The sequence below is a fragment of the Heteronotia binoei genome, chromosome 4 (genome assembly GCF_032191835.1).
Source record: "Heteronotia binoei isolate CCM8104 ecotype False Entrance Well chromosome 4, APGP_CSIRO_Hbin_v1, whole genome shotgun sequence".
Lineage (NCBI taxonomy): Eukaryota > Metazoa > Chordata > Lepidosauria > Squamata > Gekkonidae > Heteronotia > Heteronotia binoei.
Window position 1 is genome coordinate 13,431,841 of NC_083226.1, and position 27,200 is coordinate 13,459,040.

The window sequence follows — 27,200 nt, forward strand, 5'->3', positions numbered from 1 at the left end:
CCCTCACTGCTGATCTAAATGTCACTATTCTCGAGCACGAAATGTGCATTTTAATTTGTCAAACATTCCCCCAAAGGCTTAATAAAGATTTGGAATTGCTGACTTCCGGGGAGGAAAATGGCGAGCTGAGTTGTCTCTCGTAACGGGAGCAAGCTGAAGGTCTTGTTCGGGGTAGTGGAGGGCAAACCAAAGCCCACTGCCTACCTTTCTCAGTGAGAGAAAGGTCCAAGACTTGCACTAAAAACTTTAGAAGAGATTTACCTTGGCTGAAAAGGAGCTTTGGAGAAGGGTCCTTTGAGGCTTTGAGGAGTCTCAGAAGTTTGCAAAATTATCGTCTGCAAGATCTCTCAGAGCCATGGATTTGGCATAAGCTCGTCACGATCCTAACCTTCTGGGACATTTTTAAACAACTAAAGTCTTGGAAGACCAGTGGAACTTGGATAAACAGAGGAAAAAAGGTACAGAAACTCTTCTTTCACTCCGGAGCTATTTACAGACTAAAGAGACGTTTTAAAGGTGGAAATAAGGGGAAAATATAAAACTTGCAAGTAGAAGAAGGGAAGGGTGAAGTTTGGACTATTTTGACATAAAAGACAGTGTTAAAAACTGCTAAAAATTGAAGAGAAATCATTGTTGTGTCTACTTACGATTTGTGGAATGTAAACAACCATACTGCGCAGGAATATACTGGAACAGTCCTCTAACTCTACTGAGCAAGACAGGAAGTGCGTCAAGCAATCTATAAGGTTGAAGGTGACAGAGACAGGAAGCAGTAAAGAAAAAAGCCTACTCTACATCATAGAGAAACATCGGCAGCCATTGCTGGGAGGTCCAATTTAAAACATCGTTTTAAAAAGATTTGGGACTTTAAAAAGTGACAGAAACGACAGGGAAAAGGGTAAGAAGATAAGAACTATTGACTACATTATTGGTGGGCTCCTGGGGTGATTTTAAAAGGGGAAAAAAAATCTTTAAAAGGAGAAAAAATCGCGGCCGCCATTTTGGATTTTTTAAAGACTTTTTTGTTAAATATCTTTGCTTTGGGGGCTCAGAAACCAGCGAAATTGGGCTTGCTGGAAAGGGCAAGCCCTGCTCTATTGAACCTGACTGTCAGATTTTAAATTGGTGAGGTCAAAAATTTCGTCATTTTTTTAAAGGGGAAAAATTCTTCAAAAATTTATATCTGGGCCTGGGAAGCTCAGAAGAAAACAGAACAAAGTTTAATTGAGAGAGAAAATTTAGACCTTCTGAACTTGGTAGTCAAACTTGCAAATTGTGCGACGGAAATTTTTGGTATTTTAATTGCATCCCCCTTGCTCTTTGCTTAAATGTCAGAGCCCAGGCAGCTCCGAACAAGAGCCCTTTCATTAGAAAAAATGCAAGACCAAATGGAGGCTATGGAAGCCAGGATTATGAAAGGAGTTAAGAAAATGATGGAAGAGTTGAAGGAAGAACTTACTACAGTGATTAAAAAAGAAGTGGATGACCTCAAAAACCAAATTGGGAAAATAGACAAGAAAGTACAGGAGGTGGAGGAGAAAGTTAAAACACATGATACCACCTTGCTGAAAGTACAAGAAAAAGTGACGATTCACGACTGCAAATTAATGGAAAATCAGCTACGTTTGAGAGGAGTACCTGAGGAAGAGAATGATGATTTGAAAGGATATATAACAAACATAATCGCAGAATTCTTAGAAGAAGACCCTGATAAGACTAAAAGCATGTATGATCACATGTATAGAGTCAACTCGTTATATGCCAAAAAAAATAACTTACCAAGAGATGTGGTTGTAAGATTCATGACAAAGGAAATGGTGGGAAGGATTATGAAGAGAAACTTTGAACAATCATTGATAGTAAGAGGTAGCAGAGTGAGAATTATGAAGGAGCTACCGAAAGAAGTGATAAATGACAGGAGAACATATAAAAAGTTGACAGAAAAATTGAAAGACAATGGCACAAGGTATAGATGGATAATCCCCGAGGGTGTGAGCTTTGAACTTCAGGGGAAGAGAGTCACGATCACAAATGCCCGAGAACTGAGGAGATTTTTTGAAGAAAATAAAGAATTTGCACCATGATGGATTACAAACTATTGTCTTGGAATGTTAATGGACTAAATTCACCACAAAAAAGAAGGGCAACTTTTCATTGGATTAAAAAGCAAAATTGTAATATAATTTGTTTGCAAGAAGTCCACATTAAACAAAAGGATTATAAATTTTTATGGAACAAACAATTGGGAAGGGAATTTTTTTCGTTAGCTGACCAGAAAAAAAGGGGAGTAGTTTTTTATATTAAACAAGACCTGGAGCCAAAATTGGTATTTAAAGATAAGGATGGAAGATTTGTAGCAGTGGAAATAACATCAAATGGGAAAAAAACGCTGTTATTGGGACTATATGCACCTAATGGTGCAAAAGATGTTTTTTTTAAAGACATTACACAACAACTAGATGAGTTGACCTACGATCAAATACTCTTAATGGGAGATTTTAATGGAACAGTTGAGAACTCATTGGATAGATCCGGAGGGAAAAAAAATAGTGGAAAAGAAGGAAAATTGCCAAAGTCTTTTTTTGAATTGGTAAAACAGGAAAATTTGGAGGACATATGGAGAAAGTTTAACCCTGAAGTGCGGGACTATACTTTTTTTTCTGCAAGACATAAGACATTTTCTAGAATTGACATGCTATGGGGAACCAGAGATTTAGGCCTCATAACAAGAAAGATAGAGATTTTGCCTAAAATTGGCACTGACCATAACCCAATAATGTGGATTACAAAACTGTCCAAAAGATTGAGAAGATGGAGATTGAATGAAGACTTGCTACAGAACAAAGAAACAGTGACTTTCCTAGGAAAAGAAACTAAAGAATTTTTCCAAGTGAATGATAAAGAAGATATCGATTTTCAGACGGTCTGGGATGCTTATAAAGCAGTAATGAGAGGGTTGCTGATTACTTTGAACAATAAAGATAAAAGGGAAAAAGAAAAACAACTACTGGATATTCAAAATGAAATAAAGAAAAAAGAAAGAGAGCTGAGGAAAAGACCAGGGAAAAAGAAAATTCTAAGGGAAATTTCAATATTGCAAACTCAACTAAGACATTTATTAAACAAAGAAGTAGAATGGAATTTGAAAAGGCTCCAGCAAAAATCGTTTGAAGGAGCAAATAAGACGGGGAAATACTTGGCGTGGCAGCTGAAAAAAAAGAGGGAAAATAAAATAATTAATAGAATTGTGATAGATGAAAGAGACGTAGTTACTCAAGAGGGAATAAAAAGAGAATTTTTTAAGTATTATGCCAAGCTGTTTAAAGGTGCTGAAGTAAAGAGAAAAAAGATAGATGAATATCTACAGAAAATAAAAATTGAGCCATTAACTGAGAATATGAGAAAAATTTTGAATGACCCAATTGAAAAAATAGAAATTGAGGCAGCAATCAACGTGATGAAAAATGATAAAGCTCCCGGGCCAGACGGTTATACAGCCAAGTATTTTAAAATGTTTAAAGATGAATTAATACCAAAATTACAGAAGCTGATGAATGCAATAAGAGTCAAAGGGAAGGTACCAAATACATGGAAAGAAGCTGTTATTTCTTTGATACCTAAAGAAGAAAGAGATGTTACAAATGTGAAAAATTACAGACCAATTTCACTTTTGAACAATGATTATAAAATATTTACAAGAATTCTGGCAGAACGTCTTAAGCAATATTTGATAAATTTTATAAAAGAGGACCAAGCCGGTTTTCTTCCCAAAAGACAAATAAGAGACAATATTAGAACTGTTGTAAATATTGTAGAATATTATGAAAGACATCCAGAAAAGGAAGTAGCGCTATTCTTTGCGGATGCAGAAAAAGCATTTGACAATTTAAATTGGGACTTTATGTTTGCAGTGATGGAAAAAATGGAGCTTGGAGAAAGTTTTATAAGAATGATAAAGGCAATATATTCTGAACAAAGTGCAAGGCTGTGCATCAACGCAGATCTTACAGATGAAATGAAAATTAGTAAAGGTACCAGACAAGGCTGCCCGCTTTCGCCATTGCTGTTTATAATGACTCTTGAAATTTTACTAATGCAGATTCAAGAAGAAAAAGATTTAGAAGGACTACAAATAAAAGGATTTACCTATAAATACAGAGCATTTGCAGATGATATAATGTTTATAAATGAAAATCCTTTACAAGTTACACCTTTGTTGTTAATGAGAATACAAGAGTTTGGGGAGTTGGCGGGACTTTATATAAACAAAGAAAAATCAAAAATCTTATGTAAGAATATGCAGAAAAATAGACAACAAGAACTACAAAGACTAACGGGTTGTGAAGTTACCTCTAAGGTAAAATACCTAGGGGTAGAGATAACAATGAAAAATATTGATTTGTTTAAGAACAATTATGAAAAGCTATGGCGTAAAATAGAAGAAGATATGCTAAAGTGGAACAAGCTCAATTTGTCACTGTTGGGTAGAATAGCTGCAGTAAAAATGAATATTTTACCAAGGATTATGTATCTGTTTCAAACCATCCCCATTGTGAAAGATGCTAAGCAATTTGATAAATGGCGAAGAAAAATTTCGGAATTCGTGTGGGCCGGGAGGAAACCTAGAATTAAAATGAAAGTCCTGATAGATGCGAAAGAGAGAGGTGGATTCCAATTACCAGATTTGAAACTGTATCATGAAGCAATTTGTTTAGTATGGTTAAAAGAATGGATAACGTTATTAAATAAAAAACTTCTAATGTTAGAAGGCCATGGAAAAAAATTCGGCTGGCATGCATATTTGTACTATGAAAAAAAGAAGATGGACGGTCTTTTCTCTCACCATTATATAAGGAGTAGCTTATTAAATGTGTGGATAAAGTACAAGAAATATGGTGATGAGAGGAGACCTTTATGGATAGTGCCGGCTGAAGTGATAAAGTTAACGGCCAAAACAGTCAAGGAAAAACAACTATCATACAACCAGTTACTAAAAATACAAAGCGGGAAAATAGAATTGAAAACTGCAGAAGAACTAAACTATAAATATGATTGGTTTCAAATGCAACAAATAAAAAGTTTGATGGAGAATGATATCAAAGCTGAAGGAATAAGGAAAGAACAAACAGAAATGGAAAGAGTTCTGCTTGGAGATAATGAGAAATTAATTTCAAAAGTGTACAAATTACTTTTACAATGGGCTACAGAAGATGAAGTAGTGAAATCTCAAATGATAAAATGGGCAATTAATGTAAATAAAGAAATAAAGATGGAATCTTGGGAATATCTGTGGAAAAATTCCATGAAACTCGCAACATGTCATAGTATTAAAGAGAACTGTTTTAAGATGATGTATAGATGGTATATGACTCCAAAAAAATTAGCAAAGATGAACAATAAGATGCCAGATAGGTGCTGGAAATGTAAAAAGCATGAAGGTTCTTTCTACCATATGTGGTGGACTTGTGAAAGAGCTAAAATGTTTTGGCAAATGATTCAACAAGAGATATCTAAGATCCTGGGATATGAATTCAATAAAGAGGCAGAGACTTTTCTGCTGGGATTACAAATGGAAAAATTTCCAAAAGAAGATAGAACATTAATATGGTACTTGCTCTCAGCTGCTAGGACATTGTATGCGCAGTTGTGGAAGCAAGAAAAAATACCAGAAAAATGGGACTGGATTATGAAAGTTATGTCATGGAGTGAAATGGACAAATTAACAAGAAAATTAAGAGACTGTGATTTAGAACTTTTTAACCAAGAGTGGAAGAAATTCAGAAGATATATAGAGAAAGAGTGGAAAATAAAAGGACATTGGACAATTTTTGAGGATTAAGATTTTTAAGATAACAATATAACTCTTGAAGGGGGTTCTTCTTCCCTATGTTTCTTTTTTGTTTCGTTTTTTTTCTTGATAGTTAAGGGTACCTTTAATATCTGTTTTTTTAAAGAAAATAACACTGGCGGGGGTCAAGTAATTGGGGGAGGGGTGGGAGAAAGTAAGATGTGGGGTAGAATGATGGTTTTTTTCTTAATATATATTAAGCTTTTTATAAGTTGTAGTTATAGTTCTACTACCATATGTTACTAATAAAATTGTTTATTCAAAAAAAAAAAAATAAAGATTTGGAATTGCTTAGCTGTTATCTAGCTTTGCAGGAGAAGGGACACTCATAGCATTACCACCAAGTACTTCCATTTTTCAAAAATAAATAATGGCACCTTTCAGAAAAACAACCTTTCATTCCAGCCAGTGTAAAGTTCTGCGGACCGGAGTCCACTTTCTTCAGATGCCATGAGTAGATCCCCATTTTTTATTTTCATTTTATGGCAGGCTGGCAAAACCCCCCGCCTGCAAGCACAAAACCCTGCAGATAGCAGGGCGCGTGGGCCATGAAATGCAAGAAGTACAAAGTGAAATGTAATTATGGAAAATTCCTTTCTAATCAGGAAAAATCCAGAGGCCATTTACTAGCGATCCTAACCTTAATATGTCTAATAGGTGGAGAGCATGGTTCCCTCTAAGCTGAGTTAGCGTGAGCTAGCTCACAGATTTTTAGCCTCCACTTCACACATTTTTGTCTTAGCTCAGGAAGGAGGACCCCAGAACACACTAATTTATATAGTAGCTCATCACTTTAATGCCAGTAGCTCACAAAGTAGAATTTTTGCTCACAAGACTCTGCAGTTTAGAGGGAACATTGGTGGAGCGTGATAGGTTTTGTGGTGATAGTCACAGTTATGGTGAGATAAAAAAATCCCAAATCCTGATTGAGCCCCAGGGTTGTGGGGTGGGCAGAAAGTACTGTGAAACCTTTGAATAAATGCCAAATGCAGCTTCACACCGGAGTTTCATCCTGAATTCTTGTGTGAAAGAGCTGACTTAACTGATTTTATGAGAGACAGGCTGGTGCAGTGGTTAAAATGCCAGACTAGGATTCTGGGAGACTCAGGTTCAATTCCCCACTCTGCCATGGAATCCTGCTGGGTGATGTTTTGGCCAGTCACACACTCTCAGCTTATCCTACCTCACAGGGTTTTTTTTTTAAGTTTCAATTTTAAAAACAAAAGTAACGCAAGGCATTCAGTTGACTATCGTTAGAAGTATAGCATTTGATTGTACATTGAATTCTTAAGAATTATGTCTAGAGTTGCCAAATGTTCTACAATAGGAAAGCAAATTGATACAAAATGTTTTTCGTTTTATCAACAGAAGAAGAAACCATTGAATTGGGCATTTTAGCCAATATAAAGTGTTCCCACAGACATTGCCAGTCAACAATTGTTGGTTTATGATGGGATATTCATTTGGCTGCAGTGTGTGCTACTGAAAGAAAGATGCGTATCCTTATATTTTCAGGGTTGTTTCAAGTTTATTTCAATTTATATCCCACCCTTCCCGCCGAAGTGGCTCAGGGAGGCTCACAGCACATAAAATCTAACATAACATTATTGGATTTAAAACATCTTACACAGTTAAAACAGTAAAATAAAACATATAACAGCGGTCTATTAAAACTACACTCAGTTTCCAATGCCAGTTAGTTATAAGCCAGCCGGAAGAGGGCTGTCTTAACAGGCCCTGCGGAACTGGCCAAGGTCCCGCAGGGCCCTCACCTCTTCCGGCAGCTGGTTCCACCAGAAAGGGGCCGTTACAGAGAAAGCCGTGTCCCTGGTAGATTTCAGGCGGGCTTCCTTTGGCCCGGGGATAACGAGCAGATTTTGAGATCCCGATCTCAGTACCCTCTGGGGAACATGTGGGGAGAGACGGTCCCTAAGGTAGGCAGGTCCTAGGCCATATAGGGCTTTAAAGGTAATAACCAGCACCTTGTTATGAGGATAAAACAAATGAGAAGAGAACGGTGTAAGCTGTTTTGAGTTCTCCTTTGGGTAACAGGTGGGGTATGACTAAAGTAAGTAAGTAAGTAAATTAGAAAATGTATATGCTCCCTATCCAGAGACTTGGGGCGTTTTTGCACTTACCTTACGCCGGAGCGACGTCCCTCTTCACCGCGCAGCGTCTGCGCGGATTTCGCACTAACTGCTCCGCAGAACCCGGAAGAGCCGCAAAGTCCCGCGGCTTTTGCGTCGCAAATGTAAACTGGTTTTTGGCGGTTTACATTTGTGACGCAAAAGCCGCAGGACTTCGCGGCCCTTCCGGGTTCTGCGGAGCAATTAGTGCGAAATCCGCGCAGACGCTGCGCGGTGAAGAGGGACGTCGCTCCGGCGTAAGGTGAGTGCGAAAACGCCCACGCTCTCAGCATCTCATAAATTAAAAAGGAAACAAGGAAATCATGAAATAAAACAGCACAAAAGATTCCAATAATAACCAAGCCATAGAAACAAACCCGGGCTATAAAGATAGCACACAACAACATTCAGCGGCCTCAAATGAAACCCATAAAACACTACTTATGCTAGAAATAGACCATTAAAAACAAAAGAAATGGCACTTTGGAAGGTTGCCAGCCCTTAGGTAGCACCCTGGAGACTGTCCAGAATTACAGCTGTCTCCAGATTACAGAGATCAGTTCCCCCGGAGAAAAGGGCTGTTTCAGAGAGGGGACACCGCAGCCTCAAATCCCAGCTGAGCGCCTTCCCCTCTCAGAACTCCACCTTCTGCAATCTCCACCTCCTTATCTCCAAGAATTTCCCAAGCAGAGTTGGCAGCTGCCCCGGTTAACGCACTGGATAAAAATGAAATGCCTAAAGGCAAGCACCAGATGCACCGCAATGGGGAGGGCACTGCGAAGCCGTGGAGCCAGCAGTCCAAAAGTCCTATTTCTCACTACCCTCGCCTCTGGGATTAAGGAGAATAGGGCTTGAGGATTCTAAAAGAGGATTTTAACTGGTGGGTTTGTTATTGTCTCCCTTGGTCAGGTTGCCAGGTCCCCCGCCCCCCTGGGCAACTGGCAGGTGTTAGGGGGCAGGACTGGGCCCAGTTCCAGGTAGGGGAAGTCCTGGAGATTTGGGGATGGAGCCCGGAGAGGAACTTTTTTTTTTTGTAATTAAATTTTATTGAAATATAACTTTATAACAACGAACACAAACATCTGTCAGCAGCGGTGATACCAATGTAAATGAAAAACGTAAGAATAACAATGAGATCCGATACCTTCTGGATTACAAAATTAAACTATTTAAAAGTAATTTAAAAGTTATAGAAGTATCTAAATGATCGTCAAAATAACATAAAACTAATAACATCGTATAGCCGGGATGGTATATACTATATAGGATCTAGAAGCAAGTGTTTGAGAAAAAGATGACTCAAGGAAAGGTAGCCATTTGAACAATAAGTTCCTAGGAATATTAGATCTATCTAAAGGGATTATAGTGCCTAGGATTTTGTCAATTGAATAAAATTCCCATATTACTGAGTACCAAAATTTAATAAATAGACACAGTTCTTAGCTATGACCATTTGGCAGCCATAAGTAAAGTTGAAATTAAAGATTTGCTAAACTGTGAAATTATTAAATCAGGCCACAGGTCTAATAATATCGCTTCAGGAGTAAATGGGACAGTGTAACCAGTGATAGTTTTGATATGTGATACAACTGGAGTCCAGAATTCTTTAATAAAGTTACAGTGTGCCTGGAGAGGGACTTCAGCGAGGTATAATGCCACAGTGACCACCCCTCTCCAAAGCAGCCATTTTCTCCAGGAGAACCGATCTCTGTAGTCTGGAGATCAAGCTGTAATTCCTAGGGATCCCCAGGTCCCACCTGGAGGCTGGCATCCCTAAAATCCTGTCTTAACAAAACCAGTGGCTGCTTCCACCCAGAACTAGCACAGCACACCATGACTAATGAACGGGCTGCTATCCTGATTAAAGCTGAGCTTTACATAATTATGTTTTAATCTGTTCTCTCTCTGATTCACATCCCCTTGGCTCCGCCGTTTTGTTTTCTTAAACCTCCTGCATAAACAAGCCCTGTTCACATGTTACAGTGAACACAAGTACACCCTTTCTGGATGTTCGCACGTCTCTTTCTAACAAAGAGCCAACTAGCAGGCCAAAAGACAGGCTATGAGGCCTGCCCAGGAAGCTCTTGGAGATTTGGGGATGGTTGGGTTGCCAGCTCCAGGTTGGAAAATTCCTGGAGATTTTTTTTTTTTTGAGGCAGAGTGAAGCCTGGGGAGGGTGTCGTTTGGAGAAGGGAGAGGCTTCAGTGGGGTATAATAGAGTCCTCCTTCTGCAGCCGCTATTTTCTCCAGGGGAACCCATCTCTGTAATGTGCAGCATTTCCTCTCTGATCCAATCAAGCCAAATATAATAGGTATGGCACCCCTGAATCCTTGACACCACCCCTCCCGTCTCCTGCCTGGGATAAAAAGACTCAGCTCTCCACTCCTACCAGTGTCTGACGAAGCCAGCTTTGACTCTCCAAAGCTCATACCCTGGAAATAGTTTTGACCTCTAAGGTGCTGCTGGACTCAAATCTAACCGGAAATAAGTCGTAATTCCCGGAGATCTCCAGGCCGTGCCTGAAGGTCGGTTAGTCCAATTCATTGGGATGGAGCCAGGAGTAAGGTTGTGTCAAGCATTACTGAACTCCAAAGGGAGTTCGGGCCATCACATTGAAAGGGGCCACACACCTTTTAAATGCCTTCCATCCATTGGAAATGATGAAGGATAGGGGCACCTTCTTTGGGGGCTCACAGCATTGGACCTCGTGGTCCAATCTGTCTGAAATTTGGAGGGTATTTTGGGGGAGAGGCACCAGATGCTATGCAGAAAATTTGGTGCCTCCACTTCAAAAAACAGTCCTCTCCCAAGCCTCAGATATCCACAGATCAATTCTCTATTATACCCTCTGGGAATCGAGCTTCATAGGGAATAATGGAGTGCCCAGCAAACATTCTGCCCCCCGCTTTCTGATAACCCTGAAGCAGGGGGACGGCCTCCAAACCGGGGGATCTCCTGCCCCCACCTGGGGATTGGCAACCCTAATGCTGGTAACTCCTGAGAGTGGTACTTGTGGAAGGGCAATTTGGGGAGAGATTTCACCTAAAATCTACGGTTTACCAGAGAGCTTGCCTGTCCAACCTGTCACTTTCACCAGTGAAAATGTTTTCTATTGTCTGGAGACCACTTGTAATAGAAGGAGAACTCCAGGCCCCACCTGGTGGGTTGGCAACCCTAGGAAATGACCATGAAGGAAACTTCCGGTCACCTCTGTGTTGCCATCGCTTAGGTCCCAGCCAGTCACCAGAAGACACCCTGATCCAGGAAGACAACCACAGCCCAAACCTAAACGCCTTCCCAACTTGTGGCTCTCACTTACCGCGGTCGCTAAGACTGGGAACGGCCCCAGCAGGACCATCGTTCAGCCAGCGTGGGGCTCACATCTGCAGGCCCGGCTCCTGGGAAGCCTCCGAGAGGCCTCTCTCGCGAGCGAGAGGCTCCGAAAAGGGAACAGAGTGAAACTTGCGTGCCTGGCAAATCCAAGTTCCTTATTGCAACAGGAAGCTTAAAAAAAATCAGAGGGAAGGGAGTGGAGATTAGAGATTCCCGCCCACAGACGCTCCAAGGACTTGCCCAGCTCCAGTGTGCAGAAAAGACTTGTCACAAACAGAGCCATGAATCCGTTCCTTCTCATTCATTAAACTCCAAAACTGTACTAAGGCGGCCAAAGAACAAGTTGGTTTTTCTTCCCTCCAAAAGGGATTGCCTTATCCTCTTCACATACCACAGAGAAAGTGGGCTTCTGGCCCAGGATTCTTACATTTAAAAAGAAAAAAATATCACCTCACCACCGCTACTACTTCACATTACCTCAACAGTGGCTTCAGAATATATTCCATACTTACTGTTGCCATTTTCCAGGTGGAGCCTGGAATCACACCTCATCTCCAGATAACAGGGATCAGTTTCGCAGGAGAAAATGGCTGCTCTGGAGAGGGGATTCTATGGCATTATAACCTACTGAGCTAAATCCCCTCCCAAACCCCACGCTCCTGAAGCTTTGGCCCCCAAAATCTCCAAGAATTTCCCAGTGTGGAGGTGGCCCTGGCAATCCTATGAGTGGTTTACTGCAGTAAAAGGGCACATCATTTTCTGCTTCCTTAAAGCAAAGACCTTTAGCTTGGCAGAAGCTTTCGTAAGGCGGAACTGACTCGGGCAGATGCACGATCGAAATACGAATCTGACAAAATGGATTCTTCCGACCCCTAACATCCGAAGCGGCAATAAGCTCGCTAGTCTTGAAGGGGACCTCACTATAGTTCAAAAGCCGCACTAAATAAAACGCTTCCTTATTGCATCCCTTGCACTAAAAAGGGAAAGGTAGTCTCCTGTGCAAGCACTGAGTTGTTACCGACCCAAGGGGTGACGTCACATCAGGACGTTTTCTTGGCGGACTTTTTACAGGGTGGTTTGCCATTGCCTTCCCCAGTCATCTACAATTGACCCCTAGTAAGCTGGGTACTCATTTTACCGACCTCGGAAGGACAGAAGGCTGAGTCAACCATGAGCCGGCTACCTGCACCCAGCTTCCACCAGGGATTGAACTCAGGTCGTGAGCAGAGCTTGTACTGCAGCTTATCACACTGTACCACGGGGCTCCTTAAAGGTAAAGGCAGTCCCCTGTGCAAGCACCAGTCATTTCCAACTCTGGGGTGATGTCGCATCATGACATTTTCACGGCAGAGCGGACTTTTTACAGGATGGTTTGCCATTGCCTTTCCCGGTCATCTACGCTTTCCCCCCAGCAAGCTGGGTGCTCATATTACCGACTTCGGAAGGATGGAAGGCTGAGTCAACCTTGACTACGGTGCCTGAAAACAGACTGCAGAACCACCACATAACTTTGGCTGCTGGCAAATGGGGATTTGAGGTATGCAAATCCCACCCTCCTAGCCTCTCTGGGCTCCTTCCTTAGAGCCAAAGCAATGAAATACCTCTTTTATTCCAGCTGAAATGAGGAACTGTAGGACGGCTGAAGGTGGAACGTTCATGTGGACTCTCCCCCCGGTTATCAGAGTTGAGTTGGCATGAAAGCCCATCTGTTCTGAATCACAGCGTCGGTCCTAGGACACAGAGCGAGAAGAGACTTGTCGTTTATTTCCCATTACGTGCGCTTACGAAGCAGGAAGCTCCACTGAATGTAAGGGAACCAAACTGACGTGGAAACGAGAAGAACTGAAACTTGAGTGGATCAGATCAAAATTCACGTAGCCTGGTATCCTTTCTAACAGAAGAATGCAGTGCTGGCGGTTGAGCAGAAATGCATTTTGCACATGTTCAGGTGCACCCCCCTCATCCTCTGAAACAGGACTGAGGTTCTGACAAACGCAAACAAGTTCAAAGTTGAATAAAACTGGGCTCCTGGCTGGTGGTACGGCAACACCCCCTCCACATCTCCAACTCTTGAAGGTCATCTCCCTCATCCTCCTCAGTGTGAGCTGTGCCTAATGCCTCGTCTGATGAAGTGTGCTTAGAGCACACGAAAGCTTACATCCTGAATAAAACCAAATTGATCTTAAAGGTGCGACTTGACTCCTATTTTGTTCTATCCCTTTTTTACCTTTAGAGAGGAGAACGATACGTGAATGTGGGACTTTGCACCTACACTCACTTTCAGCACTGGTGTTGGATTAAGTGAGGGTAAAGGGGGCTGATGGTAGAGTTATCAACCTCCAGGAGAGGCCTAGAGCCCTCCCAGAATTTCAGATGATTTCCAGACTATAGTTTTGTTGGAAGGAAGTGGAGGACAGAGACAGATGTGCCAGCAATACGCCATAGTGTAAGCTCACTTCCAGTGCAAAACCAGAAGTGGTGTCATTGTATCGGGCGGTGCTCTAGGATTCTCCCAAAACTCCCAATTATTTACACGGGAACTAATGTTACACCATGGAACTGCACCAGCACACAAATTCTACACCCCACTTACCTGCGATGTGCTCGTGGGGACCAGGGGAAATTACTGAGCGATCTCACATTATAGCCCCCATTTGGAGATGGTTAACTTTTGGAGGGCGGACTCTGTCGCACTATATCTCCACACGCGTCCCTCCTCAAGCGCCGCTCCCAAATCTCCAGGAATTTCCCAAACTGAAAGTGGAGAATCTAGGCAATGGGCACTATATTATTCCAGTGCTTTAAAGGGCTTAACCAGTTGCTTGTTTGTGGGCCCAACTCAAGGTGCCATTTTGGCCACGTAACGTCTTAAATCACCTGAGACCAGAGAAACTCTTCCGATCACAGAAATCTGTTGCCTTTTTAATTGATGTTCTATGTTTTTCAGGCATCTGTAGGGCTGGCATGTTTAAACTAGCATTTTCATTATTACTGTATACATAACAGTTGCTATTTCATACAATGTTATATATAATAACAAGTTATTTATAATCATAAGTTGTTCCACTGTATTTATTTGGTTGTAAATTCCTTTTTTTGAATACAAACTCCCAGAGTGTCGAGTAAATAACGTTTTGTTTTCCATCAGTGCACTTTGATAACAATATGTGTATTGGTGTGCCATTCTGCATTAGAGCAGTTCGTTTATCTAAAATATTTTTAGGCCCAGTTTTTCTGACCTGCACAGACCCCAAGGCAGAATACAGATCAATAGCTCTAAAAGCCTCTGTCAGGCACTTCTTGTAAGCCCCAGTCCTCAACAAGCCCGAACTCCCCCTGAAACGTGGGTGTGACTCTCCTGTGCATTAAAGGTGACGTTACAGGCCTGCTGTAAACCAGGGGTGGCCAAACTTGCCCGAAGTAAGAGGCACATCAAATAAACATCAGACGTCTGAGAGCTGTAAGACATGAACGCCAGATGTTTGAGAGCCGCAAGCAGGAAGAAAGGAAGACAGAAGAAAGCAAACAGATAGGGAAGAGAGACGGAAAGAAAGCAACTTTAACTTTAAATGAATTCTCCAAGCTGCCAGCTGGCTTGGTTTGGAAAAGTGATTTAAAGAGACAAATGCCTTCTCCAAGTCGGCCGACAGCGTAGTGGGGGCTTTGAGAGCCACACAATACGTGTGAAAGAGCCACCTGTGGATCCCAAGCTGCAGTTTGGCCACCCCTGCTGTAACCCATACTATCTCTGTCCCAGCCAGTACATACCTGGGATAACAACACTGGACTGCATTGCAGGCTTGTTGTAAAATCTGAGTCTGACTCCATGCACCAGGTGAGATCACAGATTCTCCCCTACCAGCCTGAGAGCCTCAACTGACACCCTACTGTTTTATGTGGTGTGTGTCCCGTGAGGGAGGTTAGCAGGGCATTTTCAGTGGTGGCCCAATGATCCAGCTTGAGCTTATAGAACTCATTTCGGGGGGGGGGGGGCGGTGGCTCAGCGGTAGAGCATCTCCTTGGTAAACAGAAAGTCCCAGGTTCAATCCCAGGGTCCTGGCAAGTAAGCATGAAAAACCTCAGCTTGAGACCCTGGAGAGCCGCTGCCGGTCTGAGTAGACCATACTGACTTTGATGGACCAAAGAGGGTCTGATTCAGCATAGGCAGCTTCATATGTCCATTTCCCATGTCCCCTGTCCGTTAAATGCTTTAAAGTAGTATTCCTCATAGGGGTACTTTTTTCTTTTCATTTTTATCTGCTCGTTTCGACACGTCAGGAGCGGAAAGGCCCCGGATCGCTCCACGTGTTCCCAACAGCGCCTCCCCCTTGTGCAAAAACAAACCAGGGAAGCCCCGTTTCCGGGCCGAACGTACAGCCGCTCTAGGATTCCCCGCGACGCCTATGAAAGTCTACGCGTGCGCCATAGAGACTTCGCCGTCTAACCCAGGGCGCCCGGCGCCGGCGCTCTACCCCTCGCCATCTCTATGGCCCGCCCCCCTTTCCCGCGCTTTTCGCGCTGAGGCGAATGGAGCTGCCTTCGACGCCCCCATGGCTTCCTTCTCCCGCGGAGGGCGACGGCGACTCCCCTCGCTCGGCCCTGGAGCGCCACTGGCTGCGGGAAGCGAGAGACTTCGTCCGCCGGGCGCTTCTCGGCTGCGGGCGGAGCGAGGAGCCGGCGGCAGCGAAGGCGGAGGACGCGGAAGTCACCCTCTGGCGGCACTTGAGCCGCGCGCTGAGGCATTGCGGAGGGGGCCGGGGGCTGCCGCTGGGCTACCGGTGAGACGGCGAGGGACGGGGCCGCCGAGGCGGAGAGGAGGGGGCGGTGCGCTCTGCGCATGCTCAGAAGCCGTCGTGTTCTCGACCTCTTCTATTGCCTTGGATTGGTTTTCCCGCGCAAATGCTGTCCAGACCAAGTCCAGACCAAATTCATTTCGCTGTTTTGCCATTGGATTCTAACTTTGTACCACTTTGCATGCTTAATCCACTGCCCACCAGCTTAGGGTTGCCAAGTCCAATTCAAGAAATATCTGGGGGCTTTGGGGGTGGAGCCAGGAGACTTTGGAGTGGAGCCAGGAGACTTTGGGGGCGGAGCCAAGATCAAGGCTGTGACAAGCATCATTGAACTCCAAAGGGAGTTCTGGCCATCACATTTAAAGGGACGGCACACCTTTTCAATGCCTTCCTTCCACAGGAAATAATGGATAGGGGCACCTTCTTTTGGGGCTCATAGAATTGGACTCCCTGGTCCAATCTTTTTGAAACTTGGGGGGTATTTTGGGGAGAGGCACTAGATGCTATACTGAAAATTTGGTGCCTCTACCCCCCAAAACAGCCCTCCCAGAGCCCCAGATACCCACGGATCAATTCTCTATGATTTTCTATGGGAATAAACCTCCATAGGGAATAATAGAGTTCCCAGCAGACATTTCCCTCCCCCCCCTGCTTTCTGATGACCCTGAAGCGGGGGGAGGGCCTCCAAACCAGGGGATCCCCTGCCCCCACTTGGGGATTGGCAATCCTACACCAGCTCTAGGTGGCTCTGCTCGCTGTACCCCATTCCATTGTCTGGTGAAGTGTTCATGCATACGAAAGCTTACAATTAGGGTTGCCAGGTTCAACTCAACAAATATCTGGGGACTTTAGAGCCAGGAGACTTTAACCCAATTGAACTCTGAAGGGAGTTCTGGCTCATCTTTTAAATGCCTTCCCTCCATTGGAAAGAATGAAGGATAGGGGCACCTTCTTTGGGGGCTCATAGAATTGGACCCCCTGCTCCGATCTTTTTGAAACCTGGGAGGTATTTTGAGGAGAGTCACCAGGTGCTATGCTGAAAATTTGGTGCCTCTACCTTAAAAAACAGCCCCCCCCCAGATACCCACGGATCAATTTTCCATTATTCCCTATGGGAATCTGTCTCCATAGGGAATAATGAAGTGCCCAGCAGACATTTCCCCTCACTACCATTCCCCACTTTCTGATGACCCGGGGGGGGGTGCTCCAAACCGGGGGATCTCCTGCCCCCCACCTGGGAATTGGCAGCCCTAGCTGACATTAGGAATAAAACTTGGTTGGTCTTACTGGACTCCTACATTGTTCTGACAGCAAAGATCCTGTGAATTTCCGGGGGAAGGTGTTTGTGAGTTTCCTGCATTGTGCAGGGGGGTTGGACTAGATGACCCTGGAGGTCCCTTCCAACTCTGATTCTGTGGTGCTTCAGACCAACACGGCTGCCCACCTGGATCTCCCGCTGGAATGTACACGAACATCCAGGCTGAGCCCTGGGGTTTCCCAAAGCGCAAAATAAAAATATGGATTTCAGCAGACTAAACCAAATTGGGTCTCTTGTTTTTAAAATTCAATGTATGGTAGGATGCCAGCTTCCGGGCGGGGTCTCCCGGAATTCCAGCTGATCTCCGGACTACAGAAATCTGTTTTATTTGGATAAATGGATGTTTTGGAAAGTGGACTCTGGGACATTGCCCCCCCCCCCCCCACTGAGGTCCCTGTCCCCCCCAAGGCTCCATCCCCAAATTTCCAGGAGTTTCCCAGCCTGCATCTGGCAACCCCACATCCAATGTGGGGACCTGGTAACCCTACTATGAGGGTAACTAGCAATAAATTATGCAGGACTTGGAGGGGAGGGGTTAGACAGTGACTGCTAGCCATGGTGGCTAAAGGGAACCTCCACATCCAGAGGCAATAAACCTTAGAATACTGCTGATAGGAGGTAGACATCAGGAGAAGGCGGGAGCTGCTTTTAAACTCTGCCTTTAGGAATCACAAAATTTAGAATTGCATGCACACCGCATACCAAGGCTCTTGTGTGGGTTAAGACTGCACAAATTTTACATTGTTTGGTTTATTAGTTATTCATTTGCCTTGTTTATAGTCTGCTTTTCTCACTGAGAATCGTGGCGGGTTGTAAGAATTTTTGCTGTTCTCACACAGTAAAAATCCAGATGTAAAACGTATTATTTAGTGTAGTGTGAACACACCGTAAGTCAGGGAGAAGTGCAGAATTTTGAAGCAGAACAGTCAAGCTGAATGAAGCCTCAGAATTAAATGTGGTGTTAATCAGTGTAGAACATGGTGTTACATTAATAGAAACATGTTGTATTTTTTTTGGGGGGGGGGCTAATCTGTTATCATATAGCAGTATTTCTTTTATAAAAAACACCCTGCTGAACTGTTCTGTTTCACATAGTTTGCCAAATGACAGGAGCGTGGGAGCTTTCCTAACCTCCTCAGTGTTTATATAGCACATGGATGAGCAACAAGATGTATTTTGTGGCCATTCTGCCCGTTAATCAGAGGCCGATTACAACTAGGGTTGCCAGGTCACTTCCGGGGTTGGAAAATGGTGAGCTGAGTTGCTTTCCCTAATGGGGCAGGCTGGCACTTCTGATCAGGGTAGTAAAAAGCAAATTAATGCCTTCTGCCTACATTTCTCAGCTAGAGAATTGTCCAAGATATGCACAGATACTTTGAGGAGACTTACCTTGGCTGAAAGGGAGTCCTAGGGGGGGGGCTCCTTTGAGGCATTGAGGGATCTCCGGAGAGAAGTTGCATATTCATTGTCTGCAAAAGTATCCAGAGTCATCAATTTGGCATAAGCTCGACAGGATCCAAATCTTCTTTTACAATTTTAAACATCTAATCTACAAAGGACTGGTATTGATTTGGTTAAAAAAGGTACTGATTGCTATCTCTTCATTCCGGGACTAATTAAAGTTAAACAAAACAAAAGTAAAAGGTGGGAGATGGAAATGCTGAAAGCCTGAAAGGAGAAGAAGATAAGGGGCTAAATTTGAAATTTAGTTGTATGAGTCCAGTTGATGGGGTGAGGGTGGGATACAATAACTTTGTAAAAAAATAAACGTTAAAATAAATACTTATCTTTAAGCGTCTTATTACAACTAGTGGTATTCTATCTCCTTTTGCTTTTAGGTCCTGACCTCCTCAATCCCCAGTTTGAGAAACTGCTGCTTTTTGTTTCCTCCAGAGTTTTAAAAAAGTAGCCTATTGACACCTTTAGATTTTTGTAATATAGTATTGACTGGATCTGGAGAGTCTCTCTGAATGACTCCATGCTGAGTCTTACTTAACACAGTGACGTATGTCCTGAAAGACTGAACATATGAAGCTGCCTTCTACTGAATCAGACCCTGGGTCCATCAAAGTCAGTATTGTCTGGACCCTTTTTAGTTGGAGATACCAGGGATTGAACCTGGGACCTTCTGCTTACCAAGCAGATGCTCTACCCCTGAGCCACCGTCCCTCACCAATAGTGAATACTAACTTTTGAACCACGCTTTTTGAATTGCTCAAATTCTGATGAACTTAAATCACATACCGTTAACTAACTTCCCTGAATTTTGAATGCTATATTGGAAGGCTGGCTTTCTATGAAAATGTTTCGAAATGGGGACCTTATCACCGAACGTCATAAGTTTAGGAGTGTGAATAGATTCAAAACTGTTATCCCTTTTTCTTGGCTCTGTTCCTGTGCCCTTTGGGTCTTGAATTGCTCTGTCCACATGCCTTGAGATTTCTAGTTTAAAAGAATGAACTTCTGTTTTGTTTGCTCGTCTCTTTTAAGTCTGTAATCAGTCGCTTTTGCTTTTCAGCCTTATCTCCATCTCGGAACTTCAGTCCCAGCAACGTCAGCCGTGCTTCAGTCACTGGATGTGGAGCAGCGACGAATTCAGGAAATGGGCTTGTGACAGCAAAAGCCTCTTTCCCGGCGAGGAAGTTTTGCAACGTGCTCACTTGATACTCGTTGGTTACCTGACAGATGAGGGGAAGGACGGCGTAACTAATGGTAGCTTGTATGTACGAGACGATACTGGAGTACTGCCCTGTGAGGTAGGGCTTGAGGATGTTCTGCTTTTACCTTTTTGGGAGCTGCCTTGTACGTAATGGCGGATGGCCTGTAGAATTAAGGAAGTAGGTCTTCAAAATCCTTCTTGCAATCGGTATTCCCTTTAAGCTATGGAGTCTTGTGAGCAAAAATTCTACTTGGTGCGCTACTGGCATCAAAGATGTGAGCTGTTGCATAAATTAGTTTGCTCCGACCAAGACGAAAACCTGTGAGCCAGAGGCTCACTCAGCTTAGAGGGAACACTACTCACAATTAGGGTTGCCAGCCTCCAGGTGGGGCCTGGAGATCTCCCGCTTTTACAACTGATCTCCAGCTGGCAAAGATTACCTCCCCTGGAGAAAAAGACTGCTTTGAAGGGGGGGACTCTATGGCATTGTACCCTGCTGAGGCCCCTCCCCTCCCCAAACCCACCCCCAAAGTCTCCTGGTATTTTCCAACACAGACTTGGCAACCCTGTTCTTACTTGATGTAAGGCCAATGTGCCTTGGGGGCTGCCTGTGCAGAGAACATAGAATGTGACGGAAGATCACAAACAAAGGATAAAGGAGTGGCTTTATCCCAATAAGATAATAAGGTAAGAGCCCCGTGGCGCAGAGTGGTAAAGCTGCAGTACTGCAGTCCTAAACTCTGCTCATGACCTGAGTTCGATCCCCAGCGGAAGCTGGGTTTTCAGGTAGCTGGCTTGAGGTTGACTCAGCCTTCCATCCTTCCGAGGTCGGTAAGATGAGTCCCCAGCTTGCTGGGAGGAAAGCGTAGATGACTGGGGGAGGCAATGGCAAACCACCCCGTAAAAAGTCTGCCGTGCAAACGTTGTGAAAGCAACGTCACCCCAGAGTCGGAAACGACTGGTGCTTGTACAGGGGACCTTTCCTTTCCTTATCCCAATAGCAATTTCTGCAACCGTGAGAGCAATTCCCATATTTATTTACTCACCAGGCTGTGCTGTGAATCTGGTCACTCCTTTGCTGCCTTCCCTTGTTCCAGCATTCCAGGCATTTTTTGTTCAGCCTGGTTCCGGAAATAAAAGTAAGCTGGGGTTGCCAATCTCCAGCTGGAGCCTGGATATTTCCCAGAATTACTACTGATCCCCAGACTTAGCTTGGAGGAAACGACTGCTTTGGAGAGTGGGCTTTATGGCATCATGCTCTCCTGAGGCTCCCTCCCCAGGCTCCGCCTCTTGCTCCAGGCAACCCTAAATTAAGCCAGGCTGTCTGTTTGAGGCTGGGCGGGGGGGGGGGGGGGGGGAGGTTCACTCTCCTGGATTCTCGGGTACCTTTTCATGTGACAACCAAATTCCATCCCAGACCACAGTTTACGTGAATGTGGCATCCAATTTGGAGCTGGGAATGCAAGCTTACTGAAATCAATTTACAGTATTTGCTGGCATATAAGACTACTTTTTCCTCCTGAAAAACATGCCTCCAAGTGGGAGGGTCGCCTTATACGTCGGGTGCACTTCAGTTGGGATAGACATAGCTGCCCATAGTGGCCTCCCGATGCCCGCCCACCTCATTCTACATACGCCCAGTCGTCTTATACGCTGGCAAATACGGGTAATTAAACTTGTAGTTGATTTGGTAGCAGAGCATTTTTAGGGGCTGGAGCCAGTGTTTGCTCTGCCCCCTCCCCTCCGAGTGAAGCAGTTCACACCCTGAGCCAAACACCCATTCCTTCTAAAGAATGATGACTTTTTATTGAATTGTAAGGTGGTTCATACTTTGGTGTCTTTAAAGGCCTCGTTGAATTGATTAATCAGTTACATACGGATTGATCAGCTAAGATGCACTTTAGATGCTTAATCTCATTCAGGGGTGGAATTCTTGCAGGAGATCCTTTGCATATTAGGCCACACCCCCTGATGTAGCCAATCCTCCAAGAGCATACAAGGCATTTTTTGTAAGCTCTTGGAGGATTGGCTACATCGGGGCGCGTGGCCTAATATGCAAAGGAGCTCCTGCTAGAATTCCACCCCGATCTCATTGTTGTGACAACAGCTGTTCTAGGGATTCATCCTTCACTACTGTTGCAACATTTAGATTTCTATCAACGTCATCCTTTCTAACTTCCCCCTTCCCTTTATTTTGAAGACTGAGGCTGGTTGAGAGAACTTCTAGGTTCTGAGTAAATACCGTTGCCTGAAGGCCGTTGCTCTCGTAGGGTAGAATCAGATAAAATTGCGATGGATTGGCAATAGAGACAGGTTGTGGTCTTCAGGCATACTTTGAGGTTCTGTTCTTGAGTGCTATCAGGTCACAGATGACATATGGTAACCCCATGGGGTTTTCAAGGCAAGAGACGTTCAGAGGTGGCTTGCCATTCCCTGCCTCCACATCGCAACCCTGGTATTCCTTGGAGGTCTCCCATCCAAATACTTGCCTAGCTTAGCTTCCAGGATCTGCCAAGATTGGAGAATCCTGGGCTACCCAGGTCAGGATGGAAGAGTCGAGTATTCATAAGTAATTTGTTGCAGGATAAATGTGGAGGCATGGCTCTCATTTGATGATTAGTCATATTGTATGTGTATGCTGTAAAATACAGATTTTGAAGATTTGGTCCAGTTCAGTATATTGGTATAGCGGTTGTAATGTAATGCAATGAAGACTGAAATGTATTTCTCTGACATAACACTGCACCCCACCCCAACTAAGGAAAAAATTGCTACCTTCATGCTTGTGAGCAGATGAATGGAGCGTAGCAACGGGGTCTCAGTTAACATCCTACATTAGAAAGGATACTTTTATGCATTTATGTCCTATTTTGACATATTTATTGCTTCACCGTTATTCCTCCTTAATTAAATCCAAACAACTGTTGACCTTATAAACTTGTTATTCATGTACTGTCTGCATATCTTAAAACATCATCATCACCATGTTACATGCTAATCTGCTGTTCAGTCTCTGTCTATAAGTTTGAATTGTTACCTGTCAGACCCCAGAGTCAAGGAACACGCAGGTGGTTAACTCAGACGTTTATTCCAGGCATCATAAGGCAATACAGCGGTTTGCTGAAACTAACGTCACAGCTCAGAGACACTTCATATATACCCTCGGTGGGCCGTTATCAATTCAAGCAAAGCGTGGCAAAAAGCGGCGGGTACTTTTGGTGGGCCCCCTAAACCCCCTCCCCCCTACTGCGTTCCAGGTGCACTGTCTAATACTTCCTCTGGTCTCCTCCAGCCATGACCTTGGTTACCATGTTAACAAGTTGCCAAGATAACTATTAGGGATGCGCCAAGCGGGTGCAACAAAGCAACAGGCTATGTGTCTCAAAGCGGGAATGCAGACTGTCTCATTCAGCAGTTACAAATTTGTTCATGGTCACTCTTACGTACAATTGCACAGTGTTATATGGCAAGAGGATACAGTTTGGGCTAGACTCTTGACATTACCTTCCATTTCTGTGTCTCTGAGGAATTATGTGTGTGCACACGAATGCTCATCCCTTGAATAAAACTTGGTTGGCCTTGAAGGTGCCACTGGACTCTAATACCTGTGGTCCAGTTTGTTAATGAAATGCTATGTATCAACATGACTCTTGAACAAGATAATCCTGCTAGGCAGGGGTGGAATTCTAGCAGGAGCTCCTTTGCATATTAGGCCACACACCCCTGATGTAGCCAATCCTCCAAGAGCTTACAAGGCTCTTTTTTGTAAGCTCTTGGAGGATTAGCTACATTAGGGGGTGTGTGGCCTAAGATGCAAAGGAGCTCCTGCTAGAATTCCACCCCTGCTGCTAGGATACTTGAAAGGGTTCTCTGTGGATCTTTCAGACGTGTTTGTTCAGTTCCACCAAGATGGTTACAGCAGCAGTAAATTTTAAAAAAATAGTGTTCTGGGAAGACTGCAGTGTGCAGCATAATTTATTTGTAGCTGAGCCAGTTTGGTGTGGTGGTTAAGTATGCGGACTCTTATCTGGGAGACCCGGGTTTGATTCCCCACTTCTCCACTTGCACCTGCTGGCATGGCCTTGGGTCAGCCATAGCTCTGGCAGAGGTTGTCCTTGAAAGGGCAGCTGCTGTGAGAGCCCTCTCCAGCCCCACCCACCTCACATGGTGTCTGTTGTGCGGGAGGAAGATAAAGGAGATTGTAGGCCGTTCTGAGACTCTGTCCTTGAAAGGGCAGTTGCTGTGAGAGCCCTCTCAGGTCCACCCACCTCACAGGGTGTCTGTTGTGGGGGAGGAAGGTAGAGGAGATTGTAGCTGTTCTGAGACTCTGTCCTTGAAGGGGCAGCTGCTGTGAGAGCCCTCTCCAGCCCCACCCACCTCACAGGGTATCTGTTGTGGGGGAGGAAGGTAAAGGAGATTGTAGGCCGTTCTGAGACTCTGTCCTTGAAAGGGCAGTTGCTGTGAGAGCCCTCTCAGGTCCACCCACCTCACAGGGTGTCTGTTGTGGGGGAGGAAGGTAGAGGAGATTGTAGCTGTTCTGAGACTCTGTCCTTGAAGGGGCAGCTGCTGTGAGAGCCCTCTCAGCCCCACCCACCTCACAGGGTGTCTGTTGTGGGGGAGGAAGGGAAAGGAGATTGTAGGCTGTTCTGAGACTCTGTCCTTGAAAGGGCAGCTGCTGTGAGAGCCTTCTCCAGCCCCACCCACCTCACAGGGTGTCTGTTGTGGGGGAGGAAGGTAAAGGAGATTGTAGGCCGTTCTGAGACTCTGTCCTTGAAAGGGCAGTTGCTGTGAGAGCCCTCTCAGGTCCACCCACCTCACAGGGTGTCTGTTGTGGGGGAGGAAGGTAAAGGAGATTGTAGGCCGTTCTGAGACTCTGTCCTTGAAAGGGCAGCTGCTGTGAGAGCCCTCTCAGCCCCACCCACCTCACAGAGTGTCTGTTGTGGGGGAGGAAGGGAAAGGAGATTGTAGGCCGTTCTGAGACTCTGTCCTTGAAAGGGCAGCTGCTGTGAGAGCCCTCTCCAGCCCCACCCACCTCACAGAGTGTCTGTTGTGGGGGAGGAAGGGAAAGGAGATTGAGCCGGTCTGAGATTTGGAGTGGAGGGTGGGATATAAATCCAATATCTTCTTCTTAATGGAGATGTGGTGTTTGCTTGTTTGTTTAGGTCCTGACTTTTAAACTGGAATGGCTAGAAACTCTTCTGCTGTTCCCCAGTTGGACGTACATCCCCCAAAAGGGCCCGAACGGAGCTGGATACTTGGAGATCCTAGCCGATCCAGTCCAAGTGATGCCTGGTCCAGAGAAGAAGATTGATACCCCCCCTGTCCTCGATTCAGGGCAAGCTGCAGAGCTCCTCAATGCCAGGTAAAGGGTCCGATCAAGGTAGGTAGCTGCGTTAGCCTGTCTGTAGCAATAGAAAAGAGCACGAGTCCCAGTAGCACCCTAAAGACTAACAAAATATGTGGCAGGGGGGTGAGCCAAAGAAGCGAGCAGTGACTCACGGAAGCTCATCCCCTGCCACGAATGTTGTTAGGCTTTAAGGAGCTACTGGACTTAGTGCTCTTTTCTATAGGTAAAAGGTTGCTCTAAATAAATAGAGCCAAGTTTTGCTTAGTCCCTGCGAGATCACAGTTCATATTTGTTGTCAAGCATGGCTATTCTCCCCCTGAGATGGCTGAAGTATTGTCAAGTAAGAGCCCTGGTTATTCTCCATTACCTGCAACCCCTTTCTCACGCCCCTGCAGCCGTCTGGCGAAGGATGTTTCTCTAACGGAATTGTCTGGCTGTGTCTCAGTGCCCTGTCTCCCCCGTTTCATCCCAGGCACTTCACAAGCCTTATCTCGGTCATGGGCTGGTGTTAGAAGGCTATTGCTAGGTAGAGGGAAATTACTGCTTTGCCCTTTGAACCCCAGATTCCAGTAGTGTGTGTTTGTAACGTTATGATACCCTATATAGCATCCCGTAACCTCTGATTCCTCAGTCTTCTCAAGGACAATGTTCTGCATGCGACTTGGAGTTAAATAAAAGAAGTTCGTCTGAACCTAAACCAAGAGCTCTGTTATTGAAACTGCTCATGCTTGACATTTGTCTTGAGTTTCCCTGGACGACATATAAATCCTCCTCTGAAAATTCAGTGGGAAAGCTTTGCTGTCTCTGGCTGGAGAAAGGTGCATTATATAGCGGTAGGGAAATGGCACGTGGCCCTTTCAGTTCTCAACAAATTATAAGGTAGCAAAGTGCATGGCCCCAGACAGATTTCCTTATTTGCACATTCATTCATTCATTCATTCATTCATTCATTCATTCATTCATTCATTTATATTTTGAGTTATATCCCGCCCTTCCCACCGAAGTGGCTCCGGGCGGCTTACAACATATAAAACATTGGGTGTGTTTGGTTTGATTGCATACATAGTTCTGTTTAGTGAAGATTTCTCTGTATGAAGGAATAGGACAGATTTATGAGGGAGGGGACGATTAACTAACAATTGCTAAAAGGAACCTCCGTGTTCAGAGGCAGTGTATCTCAGAATAAGCTGGGGGCCTGTAGAAAGGGAAGGCTGTAACCTTCATGCCCTGCTTGTGAGCTTCCTGGAAATGTATATACCTGGACCGTGTTAAAAAGCAGGACGTTGAGACTAGATGGGCCTTCGCTTGGATCCGTTCTTCTGATGCTCCTGCTTGTAGTTTGAAGGCATATGACATTGCAGCTTTGCTTAAGTTAAGCCGATACGGGGCTTGGGCAGTTTGAATGGGAGACCTCTGGGCATCTTATGTAGAGGACCTTAAGATCCATGACAGAGGAAAGGCTAGATATGAAAATAATGGGGTCATTTCCTTCTTAAGGGCTCAGTGTAAGAAGGTGGCAGAGCTGAACGTGGCAGGGGAGCTCTCCAGGCTCAGCAGGGTCCTCTGCATCCATCACAAAGTCTTCTTCTTCCTCTTCTTGAAGAGCTTCAGGTCCGACACCTGCGTCCCAGTCTTGGTGCAGGTGAGTTGGTGGGGCATCCGGCTGGCTCCGGGCAGCAGCTCAGGAAAGCTCATTTCACAAGTCAGAGTCCTGCCTCCTTTCCATGTTGTCAGAGTGCTTCTCTTTCACGCAGCGCACTCATATTGTAACAGAA

At 44.6% G+C, this 27,200-nt stretch overlaps 2 protein-coding genes across 2 annotated transcripts in view; one reads left to right on the forward strand and one right to left on the reverse strand.

Annotated features, from left to right (window-relative positions):
- Positions 1–11,474, reverse strand: part of TNFRSF1A (TNF receptor superfamily member 1A) — a 52,713-nt gene extending 41,239 nt beyond the window's left edge. The window contains exon 1 of the mRNA XM_060236341.1: positions 11,295–11,474. Within this exon, the coding sequence (XP_060092324.1) occupies positions 11,295–11,333 (39 nt within the window). The 5' untranslated portion in view covers positions 11,334–11,474. The remainder of the gene's footprint in view (positions 1–11,294) is intronic.
- A 4,358-nt stretch (positions 11,475–15,832) lies between these two features.
- Positions 15,833–27,200, forward strand: part of CTC1 (CST telomere replication complex component 1) — a 57,202-nt gene continuing 45,834 nt past the window's right edge. Inside the window, exons 1-4 of the mRNA XM_060236801.1 lie at positions 15,833–16,086; positions 19,938–20,175; positions 25,241–25,440; positions 26,923–27,067. Of these exons, the coding sequence (XP_060092784.1) occupies positions 15,836–16,086; positions 19,938–20,175; positions 25,241–25,440; positions 26,923–27,067 (834 nt within the window). The 5' untranslated portion in view covers positions 15,833–15,835. The remainder of the gene's footprint in view (positions 16,087–19,937; positions 20,176–25,240; positions 25,441–26,922; positions 27,068–27,200) is intronic.